The sequence below is a fragment of the Dipodomys ordii genome, unplaced genomic scaffold (genome assembly GCF_000151885.1).
Source record: "Dipodomys ordii isolate 6190 unplaced genomic scaffold, Dord_2.0 Scaffold79, whole genome shotgun sequence".
Classification (NCBI taxonomy): Eukaryota; Metazoa; Chordata; class Mammalia; order Rodentia; family Heteromyidae; genus Dipodomys; species Dipodomys ordii.
The window spans coordinates 3,273,067-3,289,381 of record NW_012267295.1 but is presented as its reverse complement, the minus strand read 5'-3'; the positions used below and the strand labels follow the sequence as shown (position 1 = coordinate 3,289,381).

General features: G+C 39.7%; 1 protein-coding gene across 1 annotated transcript in view; it reads right to left on the bottom strand.

The window, feature by feature from the left end:
- Positions 1-1,128: 1,128 nt before the first annotated feature.
- Positions 1,129-16,315, bottom strand: part of Dmc1 (DNA meiotic recombinase 1) — a 37,181-nt gene continuing 21,994 nt past the window's right edge. The window contains 7 exon segments of the mRNA XM_013024851.1: positions 1,129-1,198; positions 2,701-2,817; positions 10,132-10,192; positions 11,317-11,431; positions 11,550-11,623; positions 12,036-12,127; positions 16,036-16,108. Of these exon segments, the coding sequence (XP_012880305.1) occupies positions 1,129-1,198; positions 2,701-2,817; positions 10,132-10,192; positions 11,317-11,431; positions 11,550-11,623; positions 12,036-12,127; positions 16,036-16,108 (602 nt within the window).

Sequence of the window (16,315 nt, the reverse complement as noted above, 5' to 3'; positions counted from 1 at the left end):
CACTGTCCCTCAGCTCTTCAGCTCAAGGCTAGCACTCCACCACTTGAGCTACAGCGCCACTTCCGGTTTTCTAGTGGTTTATTGGAGATAGGAGTCTCACGGTCTCTCCTGCCCGGGCTGGCTTTGAACCACGATCCTCAAATCTCAGCCTCCTGAGTAGCTAGGATTACAGGCGTGAGCCACCAGCGCCCGGCTATATTAGTATTTTAAGTTTTAAACATTTTCACAATTCATTTTGTAAGCTTTTATTTTTAACAGATAAAATAAAATTCTTGTACACATTTCTAAAATTACTATTCAGAAATTTTATACTTAAGTCAACAGTGTTTAGTAAAAAATATTTTGAATTCTCTACCTAAAATATAAAAAAATCACATTCTCTTTATTATCTTAAACTGAAAATCTTTATCTTCCTGAGGGAACATATATGTATCAGAAATGCATTTTTCTTTTTCTGGTTTTTTTTTTTGGTCTTTGGAGACAGGGTCTCACTCTAGCCCAAGCTGACCCCAAATTTAAGATTCTCTTTCCTCAGCCTCCCAAGTGCTGCAATTACAAGCTTGTGGCCACCATATTTGGCTCAGAAATACATTTGTCAAATGTATTTTCAAGTTTTGAAAACATCAAATGATTAAAAATTTGGCTTTCTCATTTCTTGTCTGTTGCTGTGAGTTTATAGTTGGGTTGTGTACATAGTTTCTGGTGTCCTAAATATTCTCTACTCAAACATCACTGGCTCTGCAAGGCAGTGGTGCCAGTGTCCTAGTAAAGTATTAGAAGGGAAGTCTGGGACCTTTGTAAGCTTCTGGACTTTCTGTTTACTTTGAGAAGCAAAAGGGTAGGAATCAAATACCCCTTCCCCAAATAGTTTCTGACAGGCAAATGTGTATGTATCTATTGTAAGTAATTCAAGAATATGCATATATATTTTTGAATTGACATTCAATGTCTAGTTATATATCAGGAACTTTTAAGATAAATATAAGATTTAAATCTCTTTTGCTGACTTTCCATTAATAACATGTGAAAAAAAACAAACTCTTCTTTCAAGATTTAAAATTCAAGATTGCTTCTCCACTTCTTCAGCTCCTAATAAGCACTGAGAAGCAATTTGCATCAATTCACCACCTACTCCTTGGCATCCCCAATTCCTCCAGCAGTTATTGCGAAGGTGGCTTCATTTTCAGGCATCTCAGGGCTAACAGAATACAAGGGAACAGAAGTTTATAAAAAGCTCTATTTCTATAAATACTATATTCATGTCACAGGCAACATGCTCCATCAGTCTGAGTCTCCAAGGACAGCGCAGACTTGGTGCAGCTAAATGTGGACTATGGAATTTGCCTGCAACTTTTATTAACCCTCACAAACATTTGTTCAACAAATTCTATGTATAAGGTTCTGAATATCAAAAAACTACCCCAAACTTGGAACCAGACAAGAGGGATAACTGCACCTTTTACGGTACTGTCATGCTCTCAGACTTTCAGAGCCTCTTTTCTTTAGAAAAATACAGCCTTAGTTAATTTTGTTAGTGTAATGAAAAGATGATTAGAGACCAAAACAGTTGACCTCACAGAGCATGTTCTTAACTATATTGCTCCTCAAAGATTTTGCTTGTTTGTTGTTGTTTGTTAGAAGATTGAAGGCAGTATACTTCTAGTGTACAAGGGTAAAGTTACTTCTCTTAGGAAATAGCAGAGGGGTTTCCTGAGGATAGCAATGGAGGATAGATAAGGTAGGCCTTGCTACACTCTTAACTGGTGTTGAGTAAGTAGATCTAAGTGGAATTACAAAATAATTTAGTAGCTTTATTTGAAACAATACTACCAGCTACTTTGAAATGGCAAAAAGTAAAATGAAAACTCTCTAGAGTTAGTTAAGGAGGAAACCCATACAAAGTATTTGTAAAGTTGAACAAGGGCTGTTTTCTCTGTGCTTATTTTTAAAACAGAATCAGAAGTAATTGCTTCAGAAAATTTGATCAGGAGTATGATTTTTCACTTTCTGATAGTTATTTAAAATTTTGTCTTTGACTTCAATGGGGGGAGGTGCCCAAGTGAGTGCCCACGCATGCGCACACACATGCACACCCTGGGACTAAACTCAGGGCCTGGGCACTCACTGTTCCTGAGCTTTTTTTGCTCAAGAACTCTACTATTTAGACCACAACTCCCCTGGCTTTTTGGTAGTTTATTATAGGACTTTCCTGCCCAGCCTGGCTTTAAACCTTGATCCTCAGATCTCAGCCTCCTGAGTAACCAGGATTATAGGCATCAGCTACCAAAGCCCATCTGTGGAGTGCTGGGATTGCAGGTGTGCCCTACCATACCTGGTTTAAGGAAATTATGTTTAAATTGAAAACCTGAAAAGCATTAAGCTGGTAAAGAGGAAAAGGAAAATATATTCCCTTACTTTGCACTTCCTCAGTGTCTTAATACCTTTTTGTTGGAATTGATGTTAGTTACCTATTTAGCTTCACTGTACGGAAAAGACAGAGACCAACGATATGTGACTACAGAATCCCTAAACCTCTAGTATCTATCACACACTAGGAACATTCCAATCAATTGCCTAGGTTTTGAGCAAGAACTGCCAACAGAGTATCTGCCAATGGAATAATTATAGCTTCATAGGAGAGGAAATTATGTTTAAAATCATATATACAAAAATCTGATGAAGAAAAAGAAAAAGACTTGCCTGTCATAAATCTTAGCAATTCTCAGTTCTCCTCTTCCCTTTCGCAAGCTTATTCTTGTTGTTGAAGCATGAGCCAGAATGTGGCCTCCGATGGGTTTTTTTGGATCTGCCTGGAAGCTGAATCAATAAAATGCCTTTTCAGGTTTCATCATAAAGACTGTATGTAGAGATATTGCAATGGCAAGACAACCTTTCTGGGCTGGGAAGGTGGCTCAGTGGTAGAGCGCTTGCGTTGCATGCTTGAGGCCCTGGGTTTGATTCCTCAGCACCACATAAGTAAAAAGCTGGAAGTGGTGCTGTGGCTCAAGTGGTAGAGTGCTAGCCTTGAGCTGAAGAGCTGAAGGGACAGCACCCAGGCCCAGAGTTCAGGCCCCACGACTGGACCCCCCCAAAAAAAATTTTTTTTAAATGTCTTTGAACTTCTTGAGTATCCTAGCAGTTATAACCAAGTCTTGAGGTAATGTACGAGAAGGTATAATAGCACTCTGAAATCTTTTAAAGGGCTTTAATTTACTTCTATTTCTGACCAAGTTAAAACAGCACCAGAAAGCCACCCACATCCTTCCGGAGCCTATTCCTCCATTTTCCCTTTTTATGTTCCTTTTCCTTTGCCCCCTTTCTCAGGAGACTGAGGAGTAGAGAGGAGGCAATGGGGATAGATATTAGGAATGAAGAGAGAATTATTCATTTCTCCCACTCTGGTTGAACAAGTGATAGAATTGTTATCATTGCAAGTAGGACCCAGAACAACCGGGCCTTTCAACTTTGAATTAGGATGCTGGGGTCATGAAATATAGAGCTATGGGATGGGATACAATGGATGAGTTCTGAGAGGAAAGGAGTACCAACATTGAATTCAAAGATACCTGAATTCAAATCCTGACCCTTCTATTTTTTTAATTGTATGATTGGCTAGGCTGTAAATACTCCCTTCCCACCTTTGTTAATCAGGAATACTCACAATACTTCCTTAAGTTCTGGTCAGAGTATAACTCTGAGAGCCACAGTGTGCTTGTGGGCATTCTTGGTACTTTTCCCTTGTAAGTTTTTGTTGTTGTTGTTGTGGGGCTTGAACTCTGGGTATGGGCACTATCCCTGAGCTCTTCAGCTCAAGGCTAGCACTCTACCACTTGGGCCACAGCACCACTTCTGGTTTTCTGAGTGTTTTATTGGAGATAAGAGTCTTACAGACTTTCCTGCCCTGGCTGGCTTTGAACTGTGATCCTCAAATCTCAGCCTCCTGAGAAGCTAGAATTACCGGCATGAGACACCAGTGGCCAGCTTGGAGTAGGTCTTTTTTGAGAAAGGGGTTTATTGAGGAGAGAAAAGTGAATGAACTAAAATGATGGGGAGGCCCTGAGTTCAGGAAGATTAGGGAGAAGAATACTGCCAGAAGAGAAGAATACTGCCAGAAGAGAATTCCTGAAAATAAAAAACTTTATTTTAAAGAGTTTTTTTTTTTTCTTGGTCATGGGGCTTGAACTCTAGGCCTGAGCACTGTCCCTCAGCTCTTCAGCTCAAGGCAAGTATTCTACCACTTGAACCATAGCTCAACCATTTCTGGTTTTCTAGTGGTTTACTGATGATAGGAGTCTCATGGTCTTTCCTGCCCAGCCTTAAAGAGTATTTTAAAGAAGTTTTGTTAAGTAATACTACCATTCTGTCTGCTCCAAAAAATGCAACCCCCCAAAAAAACAAAAACAAAAAAACCCAACCCACCCCACACCTCTATTTTTTTTTTTTTTTGTCATGGGGCTTGAACTCAGAGTTCCTGAGCTCTTTTACTCAAGGCTAGCATTCTACCACTTTGAGCCACAGTGCCACTTCATTTTCTAGTGGTCAATTTAGAGTGGTCAATAAGAGTCTCATGGACTTTCCTGCCTAGGCTGGCTTCAAACGAAGATCTTCAGATCTCAACTTCCTCAGTAGTTAGGATTAGAGGTGTGAGCCACTGGTGCCCATCAACCTCTATTCTTTTTTCAACATTTGAAGATGGAATTTTGGTTTTATGAGATTGGTTTCATAGTAAGCACAGGAAGGCAGTAGGAGGCTGAGAGAAGATGATGCATAAAAGCATCTGGTCCCTGGAAAGTAATCAATAAATCTAAGTGTTATTAATTTTGGGTGGTTCAATTAGTCTAAATGCCTTGCACAAAGTCACTGGTTTAATGTTTTTTTTTTCCCGTAAACATATTGCCTCTTAAGTTATGCTAATGAAGTTAGTAGGTGACAATTTTAGAGAAGAAACTGTACATTTATAAGGCTGCAGCCAGGCACTGGTGGCTCACGCCTGTAATCCTAGCTATTCAGGAGGCTGAGATCTGAGGATCATGGTTCAAAGCCAGCCTGGGCAGGAAAGTCCGTGAGACTCTTATCTCCAATAAACCACCAGAAAACCGGAAGTGGCGCTGTGGCTCAAGTGGTAGAGTGCTCGCCTTGAGCTGAAGAGCTGAAGGACAGTGCCCAGGCCCAGAGTTCAAGCCCCACGACTGACCAAAAAAAAAAAAAAGGCTGCACATATTCTCACTTTTATTTTAGGAAAAATATACAATGAATGAATGCAGCCACCACGGTGGCTGTTGTATTCACTGCTAATCGTAGTTTGCTCTGGTATGCAGCTGGTCAGGCTGGTCCTTTGACTTCCTATCTCTAGGATTCATCAGCTGGATCTTTTCCTGTTTTTTAAAAACTGTATCTGTAGCTTTGTCTGGGAGTTGCTACTCTGCTGCATTGTATGGCAGCTACTTGCCTCTATAATTTTGTTCCCTTTTAATACAATGTGTCGTCAAGTGTAATGCATAGGATATAAGCCTCAATTATTGTCAGTGTTCTTGGGGACCCATACCAATTACGGTGATATTTCTCTGACAAGCCAGGCAAGTTGCAGCTTGGATTTCCTCAACACTGAGAAACAAAGATATTTTCTTTATGGGAGGTTTTCTAAAGCATTTGGAATTCTTTAGTTTTTCATTTAGATGTGGTAATTTTTGTGTTTTACATGAAGACAGTGTTTAATCTGTACTTCTGTAATTTAATATACTTCAGAACATACTAATTATAGTGAACCTTGTTTCCTTACAAGTTGGCTAGGTGGAAGAAATGTTTCATGGCAGACTTACCCAGCAAAAATACAAGCCTTTGTTACCTTCTCTGGCTCTCTACTTAGTTCTCTTCATTATAGATCTCCTCTTTCCTTACCTCCTGCAATTATTTCCTTTTTGTCATATCTCTATATCTCCTTTCATTGTCTTATGGGAGAAAAGTCAAAATGGTTTTACTCTTTGAAACTTTCTACAAATATAAGAAAAAGAACCCCTGTCTGACCTAATTTCCACTGATTTTTTTTTTTGCCTTGTAACTCTAGAGTGACAGTTTTGGCCTCTTCAATATTCCCTCCCCACACCTGAAGAAAGAACATTGCTTTTTAGCTTGTAATGTTTTATTTGAATGCAACCCACTTCCTCCCTCTGAGCCAATGAGTCATTTTCTCTTTTTAAAGCAAGGCTTAAAAATCTTCCATTTCTTTTCAGTTTAAAATTATTCGTTATGAAGTACTTCGTGTCCTGTCTATGAAAGACAGCCCATAAGATAGAAAACTGCCTTAAGTACTCAAGGACTACACTAGAGATCATATGTGACATACTAAAACTTTGAATATTAAGTTCAATGGTTAAATGGATACCATTTGTATTTCTTCCTTTTGAAGCAAGATTTTTTTTGTCTCTTTTTCATTAGTAAATTCTCAAAATCTTATTACATAGTAGGTTTTCATGAAATACTTGGTGAATTAATGATGACTGAGTTTCTACTCACTCTCTCCATTTTTGAATGGATATTGAACCTAGAGCCTCAAACATACTAAGCACATACCTTAACACTGAGCTATACTCTCAGTCCCCCTACTCAATGTTTCTAACTGCTTAATACCAATTATGTAGTTAGAATTTTTCACATTGGAATCTCTGGTAATTGTATAGAAAATACTCATAAAAGGTAGCACAAAATGAGTAATATCATACTGTAGAAGATGTAGAAATACTGTTAGGACAAATCTAGGAAAAGCATAAAAAGACATATTTAATTCGCACAATTTATAGACTTTCCACTAGTGTACCAAATATCTTCTAGCATATATGTCTATATTGTTTATCTGCCACTATACTCTACTTCCTTTTTTTGTTGTTGCTGTTGGTCATGGGGGTTGAACTCAGGGCCTGGGTGCTGTCCCTGAGCTCTTTTTGCTCAAGGCTAGCATTCTATCCTTTGAGCCATAGTTCCACTTCCGGTTTTCTGGTGATAATTGGAGATGAGTTTCATGGGTTTTCCTTCCTAGGCTGGCTTTGAACTGTGATCCTCACATCTTAGCCTTTTTTTTTTTTTTTAAGATTGTGGGGCTTGAACTCTGGGGACCTAGGCACTGTCCCTCACCTCTTCAGCTCAAGGTTAGGGCTCTACCACTTGAGCCACAGTGCCATTTTTGTTTTCCAGTGGTTAATTGGAGGTAAGAGTCTCACGGACTTTCCTGCCTGGGCTGGCTTTGAACTGCAATCCTCAGATCTCAGCCTCCTGAGTAGCTAGGATTACAGGCATGAGCCATTGGCATCCGGCAATCTTTGCCTTTTGAGTAGCTAGGCGTTACAGGTGTAAGCCACAGAAAGTACCTGTCTTGCTTGGCTTTTTTTTGCTCAGGGTTGGTGCTCTAAACACTTGAGCCAGGCTTCCACTTCCAGCTTTTAACTGGTTAATCGGAGATAAGAGTCTAAAGATTTGTCTACCTGGTGCTGGCTCTGAACCCCAACCATCAGATTTCAGCTGCCTAAGTAGCTAGGATTAATGATATGACTCACAGAGCCCGGCTAATGTGAGATATGCTGAAGTATTAAGTGAAGTGTCTGTAATCTTACTTAGAAAGATGAGATTAGGAGAATTGTGGCTTGAAACCAGCACTGGCAATAAATAAATAAAAAAATAAAAATTACAAGACCTCTTTCTCAACTTAGAGCTGGGTACAATGGGCCATGCCTGTTATCCAGCTATGATGGGAAGCCTAAAATAGATAGATCATGATCCACACATGTGACTCAGCAGGAAGTAAGATCCTTGACAGGCCTGGAGGCATGTTTCAATCGTATAGCATCTGCCCAGCAAGTGCACAAGACCCTAAGTCCAAACCCAAGTGCTGTCAAAAAAGAAAGAAAAACACCTCTTAAATGGTTTATATAAAGTACAATATAGACAGGAATATGGCTTTGTGGTAGAGTGCTTGCCTAGCACGCATGAAGCTTTGGGTTTGATTCCTCAGTACCACATAAGCGTGGTTAAAGCAGTAGAGTGCTAGCCTTGAGTAAAAGAAGCTTAGTGACAGTGTCCAGGCCCTGAATTCAAACCCCAGGACAGGCAAAAAAATTTACAATATATGTGTGTGTGTATGTGTGTTCATATACACACATATATACATATAAGTAAATGTATGGACAGATTTTTATGAATATACACACCATATACACATACATGTAAAACAAAAAAGGCAAACTATTAATTGATGAACCTGGATAAATGATAAGTATTTCTTTTTGTGCTTTCAACTTTCCTTCAGTTAAAAAATTGTCTAAGCTGGGGGTGGTGGTTCACGCCTGTAATCCTAACTACTCAGGAGGCTGAGATCTGAGGATTGCAGTTCAAAGCCAGCCTGGCCTGGGCAGGAAAGTTAGTGAGACTGTTATCTCCAAAAAAACTACCAGAAAATCAGAAGTGGAGCTGTGGCTCAAGTACCAGAGCTGTGGCTCAAGTACTAGAGCACTAGCCTTGGGTGGAACAGCTGAGGGACATAGCACCCAGGCCCCGACGGAAAAAAAAAATTTCCTAAATAGTTTCTTTAAGGGGCTGGCAATGTGGCTTAGTGATAGAGTGCTTGCCTGAAGCACTGAAGCCCTGGGTGTACTCCTCAGTACCACATAAACAGAAAAAGCTGGAAGTGGTGCTGTGGCTCAAGTGGTAGAGTGCTAGCCTTGAACAAAAATAGCTCAGGGACCATGCCCAGGCTCTGAGTTCAAGCCCCAGGATTGGAAAAAAAAAATCTTTAAAAAGTCATTATCGGGACTGGGAAGTTGGCTCAGTGGTAGAGTGCTTGCCTTGCATGCATGAGGCCCTGGGTTCCATTCTTCGGCACCACATAAGCAGAAAAAGCTGGAAGTGGCGCTGTGGCTCAAGTGGTAGGGTTCTAGCTTTGAGCTGAAGACAGCACCCAGGCCCAGATTTCAGTCCCCACAACGAACAACAAAACAAAACAAACAAGTCATTATCATACTTATGTAACTGTAACTCCTCTATACATCACCTTAACAATAGAAAAAAAAGTCATTGTTGCTAGGGCACTAGTGGCTCACACTTAAAATCCTAGCTACTTAGGAGTCTGAGATCTCAAGATAGTGGTTCAAAGCTAGCCAGGGCAGGAAAGTCCATGAAACTCTTATCTCCAATTAACCACCAGAAAACCAGAAGTGGCGCTGTGGCTTAAAGTGGTAGAATGCTTGCCTTGAGCTGAAGAGATTAGGGATAGCACCTAGGCCCAGAGTTCAAGCCCCACAACTGACCAAAAAAAAAAAAAAAAAAAGCCTAGTGTACATTGAAATTCTGTAGGATATCAAGTAGTAGACTTTCTCTAAACCTCTTTTAAGTGTATCTAATGTATATCTTGTAGAAAACCTGAACTTTGGGTTTAAGACTAGCAGCGTATCATTGTAATACATATGTGTATGGAATATGTTTCAATTTCTCTAGGACCTATTCTTTTACTTTATGATCTCTATATATTTAAACCAAAATGAAGCCCCCAATACTAGTGGAAATGGTAAACTATTGCTTTTGCTTATAAGGAACTACAGAAAAGTGAATTCTGGGTAGAATTTGCAATCATGAAATATGCACTGTGAAATAAAGAGCTTTGTGATATATCTGTGCCCACAATAAGGTTAGTTTTTATTATTACTATAATTATTTGATATAGGGTCTTACTCAAACTTTTTTTTTTTTTTTGTCAGTTGTGGGGCTTGAGCTCTGGGCCTGGGCACTGTCCCTCAGCTCTTCATCTCAAGGCATGTGGGCTACCACTTGAGCCACAGTGTCACTTCCTGTTTTCTGAGTTGCTTATTGGAGATAAGAGTCTTACAGACTTTCCTGCCCAGCTGGCTTTGAACTGTGATCCTCAAATCTCAGCCTCCTGAGTAGCTAGGATTACAGGCGTGAGCCACTGATACCCGGTTTAGCCTCAAACTCTTGATTCTCCTTCCTCTACCTTACCAAGCACTAGGATTGCAAGTGAGCACCACCATGCCTGGGTAAGGTTGATTATTTTAAAATTATTTTATTCTATAGTCTAATCCTCTTGATATTAGCTTCTGTAAAATACAGAAACAGAATACTAGGACTTACGTCATAGTTGCTCCTGGATCAGCAGTCATTTGATTGGTCACGAAAATAGCCACGTTATATTCTGCACCAAGAAATAAAATTAACAAGATGAGGGGACAATAAAATATAAAAATTTAATGTTTAGATTTCAGAATTTAGTTTTCTCTTTTTTCTTTTTTTTGTCAGTGATGGGGCTTGAACTCTGGGCCTGGGTGTTGTCCCTCAACTCTTCAGCTCAAGGCCAGCACTCTACCACTTGAGCCACAGCACCACTTCCAGTTTTCTGGTGGTTTATTAGAGATAAGAGTCTCACACACTTTCTTGCCTGGGCTGGCTTTGAACCACAATCCTGAGATCTCAGCCTCCTGAGTAGCTAGGATTACAGGCATGAGCCACCAGTGCCCTGCCTGAATGTAGTTTTCCATATACTAATTGTTACAACAGAAAAATGGACAGGCTAAATGTTCACTGAAGAAAATTTCATAAACTTGTATCTTTTATCATGATGTGAATCTTTATATTAAAACTTAAAAAAATCTGTTTAGAAATATTGCATCTGAAGGCTGGGAATGTGGTTTAGTGGCAGAGTGCTTGCCTAGCATGCATGAAGCCCTGGGGTTTGATTCCTCAGTACCACATAAACAGAAAAAGCCCAAAGTGATGATGTGGCTCAAGTGATAGAGCACTAGTCTTGAGCACAGAGAGGCTCATAGACAGTGCCTGGGCCCTGAATTGAAGCCTCAGAACTGGCAAAAAGAAAAAAAATATTGCATCATTAATTTATGTTGTTTTGTTTTGGGGTCCAGTTGTGGGGCCTGAACTCTGGGCCTGGGCGCTGTCCCTCAGCTCTTCAGCTCAAGGCTAGTGTTCTACCACTTCAGTCACAGCGCCACTTCTGGCCCTTTCTGTTTATGTGGTGCTGAGGAATCGAACCCAGGGCCTCACGCATGCAAGGCAAGCACTCTACTACTGAGACACCTTCCCAGCCCCATGCATCATGAATTTATTAACATGATCAAATTCCTATTTTGCATTGAGAACAGAAATTAATTTATTTAAACTTACTATTTACATCAAAATCAGTATTTTTAGTTAGGTTATATTCCCAAATACCTTCTGACATTATTCTGAGCAAATGTGCAAAGCACACTTAGCAAACAGTCATAGATACTATTCTGACAGTGCTATTTTATTTGAAAGATCTACCTTCTGAGATTTTTTGGAGACGTGACAACATCTGGGCCAATTTTTGCTGCCGTTCAGCCAACTCCCCACGACCACTGAAATCCACTCGAAAAAGTGCCATTATTGAATCAATGATCTGCACAGGATCAATATAAAAAACAAATATGTGCTTGAAAATGGAAGGCAGAGGTCCATTTTAAAAGAATCAATAGAAAAAATATGCCCTGGGAGTAAGCAGTATCAAAAACTCGCACCAATAGCTTGAAGATGCCAGCTTCTTCATGGAACTTTGCTGCTACATAATCAAGTAGCTCCATCTGATGTTCACCTAGTGGGAAATGCAGTGAGATATTATAAAAGCCAGAAGCACTACTGTCTTAGCATATATGGCAAATATATTCTATTCAAAAGGGTAGCTTAGAGGGCTAGAGGTATAGTTCAGTGGTAGAGCACATAACTAGTCTGTATGAGGACCTAGGTTCAATTCTCAATACCACAGAAAAGAAAAACAGCGTTATTCTAAATTTCAAAGACATAGGATAAAAAAATAATTTGAAAGCATTTCAGTACCTAAGGACTTAACAGATGACAAAATATGTGGAGGAAAGTAAAATAAAATAAGGGAAAGCACTTCAAAAAAAGTTAAAACAAAACAAACAACCCCTCCCTTGTTTTATCAAATAGTAATTATGCTGTCCATCTTACAATCACCCAAGCATCCAATTGCATGGGACTCTTACTAGTGTATGCACGTGCATAAAGTACATTGTCCAGTACTGCATCGTGGTCTACATTGAATCGGTCAGCAATGTCCCGAAGGCGATCTGGACGGCTGAAGTGTGCCAAGATTAAGGATTCAATAAATAAATTCTAAAATCATTTCAACAACTACGATTACTTCTTAAGTAAAGTAACAAAGAGGCAAAGAGGTATTCTGGAAGGTGCTAATAATCACTCTGTCTGTACCAGATTTAAATTTATTCAGTGTGTGTGTACCAGTCCTAGGGCTTGAACTCAAGGCAGGGCCTGGGCACTATTAACTTTTTTACTCAAAGCAGGCACCCTACCACTTGAGCCACAGCTCTTCCAGCTTTCTAGTGGCTCATTGTAGAATTATTTCTGGTAGTTCATAGTCTCGTGGACTCATAACTTTCCTATCCAAGCTGGCTTTGAAACACAATCCTCAGATCTCAGCTTCCTGAGTATCTAGAATTACAGGTATGAGGCACTGGCCCCTGGCCAGACTTTAGTTTTTCTAAGTGCTTCTAATTTATATTAATGGATATAGAAATGAAGAAAACCGGGTTGGGAAGGTGGCTCAGTGGTATAGTGATTGCCTTGCATGGATGAGGCCCTGGGTTCGATTCTTCAGCACCACATAAGCAGAAAATGCTGGAAGTGATGCTGTGGCTCAAGCGGTAGAGCACTAGCCTTGAGCTGAAGAGCTGAGGGACAGTGCCCAGGCCCAGAGTTCAGGCCCCATGACTGACCAAAAAAAAGAAAAAAAAAAGATGAGAAAATGGTAACCCCTTCTGTAATTACTTATGCATAATAAAAATACAATTTTAAAAACAGTGAAGTAATGATTTATCAAATCTATAAAATAAATTGAAGGCTAGATGCTATAGCCTGTATTTTATTTTTACAAATCAGGACACTGACAGGTTAGACAAATGACTCAGGATTATACAGCAAAGGATTTGAAATAGAAAAACTAGAAACTAAGGTTTGTCTCTTTTGTTCTCAGTTCTATAAAAATAGATCTATCCTAGAACAGTAATATCATGGAATTATAATGAGTCACTGCAAAATGAATTGATTCTAAATAATCAGCTGTTTAAAATGAAATAACAAACCATTAATCATGGTTGCAAACATGATAAATTTGACTACATGAAGAGTAAAAAAGGTAATCTCATGTGTCCAGAAGGAAATGATCATCTCAATTGTCTTCTAGAGCAGTTGTTAACTTTCTGAAATTAGTAAATTCATATGAAATCAAATTCAGTAAATATGCAAAAGTGATTTGGAAGATGTCACTAATTGCCAAAATCTATGAACTATGAAGAGGTAATGAAAATTATTCTTGGGCCTTTGATGATCCTAACTATGTATAAAATATACATATTTTGAGGTTAACTGCATGTCTATGATCTCATCATCCTTTTTTTTTTTTCAGGTAAGGGGTAGGTTTATTCATCGTTCTGACTGGCACCAGGCCATCTTGGTCCTCCACATGGTAGGGAAAGAACTGGGAAAGAGAGCTGGGAGAGAGAGAAGGAAAGAGCTGAGAGAGAGCTAGAAAAGAGCAGAGAGAGAGCATCTGGGCCTGGGCTAGGCCTTATCTAGGGTATGGGTGGAGAAAGGTGTGGCCACATCAAATTTAGATGTGACCTCAGTGGATGCAGACCATCATACTTTTGTTTATATAATACTAACTATAAGTTATTGTAAAGCAAAGGATGGATATCTATAATATCTATCTGAACGAAATTTGAACTCAGAATCTCAGGCTTGCTAAGCAGACACTCTGCCACTTGAGCTTTTCCTTCAACACTTTTTTTCTTCAGTGAAGGGGATCTAACTTAGGGTCTTATACATGATGGGCAAGTGATTTCACTGAGCTACATGCTTAGCCATTGTATTATCTGTGATACATATAACTAGCTCAATATTGAATTGTCTTTAGGATTTCTCAACCATGTATATCCTAATATACTATGTTATGTTTGTGTATCTATGAGCAAAATATCTGCGGGAATAACTTAAAGTTGGAAGAACTTAGATTGGCTCCCATTTTCAGAGTTTAGTCTGCCTGGGCAAAATCATGGTAGGAATGCTGGGCAGAGTTCTCCTGTGGCCTAACCAAAACAGGAAGCAGAGAGGGGAAGGGATGCAGACTAGGTTTATCAAAGGCACTCCCTGAAAGAGCCACAAGCTGGGGACCAGTTTTCAACATGTAAATCAAATTCTTCCATTGATATTGAGTATAGATCTTTTTGAGAGACAAGTCAAAGAAAATAGAAACTGAAGAGACAAAATGCTATTTTTCAAGCTGGGTGCCAATGGCTCCTGCCTGTAATTATTATTAATCAGGTGGCTGAGATCTGAGGATCTCAGTTCAAACCCAGCCCAGGCAAGCAAGTCCCTGAAGTTCTTATGGCCATTTAATCACTAAATAGGAAGTGGGGCTGTGGCTCAAATGGTAAACATTAGCTTTGAGCAAAAGCAGCTTAGGGACAACACCCCCAGGCCAACCCCTGAAGCCCATTCTTTTTTTTCAGTCCTAAGGCATGAACTTGAGGCCTGACTGCCATCCCAGAACTTTTGCACTCAAGGCTAGCACTCTACCACTTTGAGTCACAGCTCCACTTCCAGCTTTAAGATAGGGACACAACACTTCAGCTGTGTGAGAAGTATAGATAGGGTTGTCTAGGTGTGCCCCACGGGAAAGTCTAGAGGCACCTGATAGAACAGCTAACCTACCCATGCACAAGACCTGAATTTTTTTTTTAATTACTGTGACAAACGCCCTGAAATAGAATGATTATTAAGAACTTGGAAGGTGACTAGGAAGGGGGGACATATGGGGGGAGGTTTAGATGGGTGGGTGAACATGGTAAATGCATGCTCTGCTCTTTGTCCAATTATTTTGTCCAATTTTGTTTGAATAAAACTGAAATTTAAAAAAAAAGATAGGGACACAGGGCTGGGCACTGGTGGTTCACGCCTGTAATCCTAGCTACTCAGGCAGCTGAGATCTGAGAATCATGGTTCAAAGGCAGCCCAGGCAGGAAAGTCCATGAGACTCGTATCTCTAATAAACCACCAGAAAACTGGAAGTGGTGCTGTGGCTCAAGTGATAGAGTACTTGCCTTGAGCAGAAGAGCTGAGGGACAGCACCCAGGCTCAGAGTTCAAGCCACACACACACACACACACACACACAAAGGTAAGGACAGAGGGAGCCAATACAATAGAAACTTAGTATGAAGATGTCTCTCCATGACTAGCCAAATTAACATTCAAGTGAGAGCATAATCAGCACATTTTCAAACATACCAGGATTCAGAGTTTACCACTTGGATTACATTTATGAAACAAGTAGTTATGAACTGCAGCCAAAAAAAAAAGGGGAAGAATGTTTGGGGATGAGGAAAATTAGAGTTTAATTAAGCAACTTGTCCAAGGTTTTACAGCTATTAATGATAGACCCAAGAATGGAGTCAGACATTTGAATTCAGAACCTTCTTTTGAACTACTGTGCCATGTTAATTCTACTTGTTAAAAAGGAACTTTTTACTCTTATTTATTTTGTTGGTCAGTGGGACTTGAACTCAGAGACTGGGTGCTTGTCCCTAAGCCTCTTTGTGCTCAAGGCTAGTGCCTCTACCACTTGAGCCATGGCACCACTTACAGCTTTGGAGTGGTAATTGGAGAAAAGAGTCTCATGGGGCTGGGTGCCAGTAGCTCTCACCTATAATCCTAACTACTCAGGAGGCTGAGATCTGAAAATAACAGCTGAAAGCCAGCCCTGACAGGAAAGTCTGTGAGACTCTTATCTTCAATAAACCACCAGAAAACCAGAAATGGTACTGTGGCTCAAGTGGTAGATACTTGGGCTGAAGAGCTGAGGGACAGTGCCCAAGCCGAGTTCAAGCCCCACAACCGACAAAAAAAAATTGTACTAACTAACATTAGTGTATCACACTATGTTAACATTTCATTTTAAAAAGGTTACAAAGTATTTTCTGTATCAATGAAGATAATCTTTCCTCCAGAGTAACCACCTGCTCCTGGAAGTTGAGCTGTCACTAGGGAACAATTAAAAAATTAATATTAGTGAATAAACTTCACACAAATGACTACATAAACATGAAATTTATGCTTGTTAAAACTCTTTAGTAAACAGCAAAGAATAATCATCATTTAGTTTCTAAACAACAGCATGCCACATTTTCATCTGACAAGTGAGTGGTGAAATAGTATTCTGCCCGGATAGTCTTTTTTTTTTTTTTTTT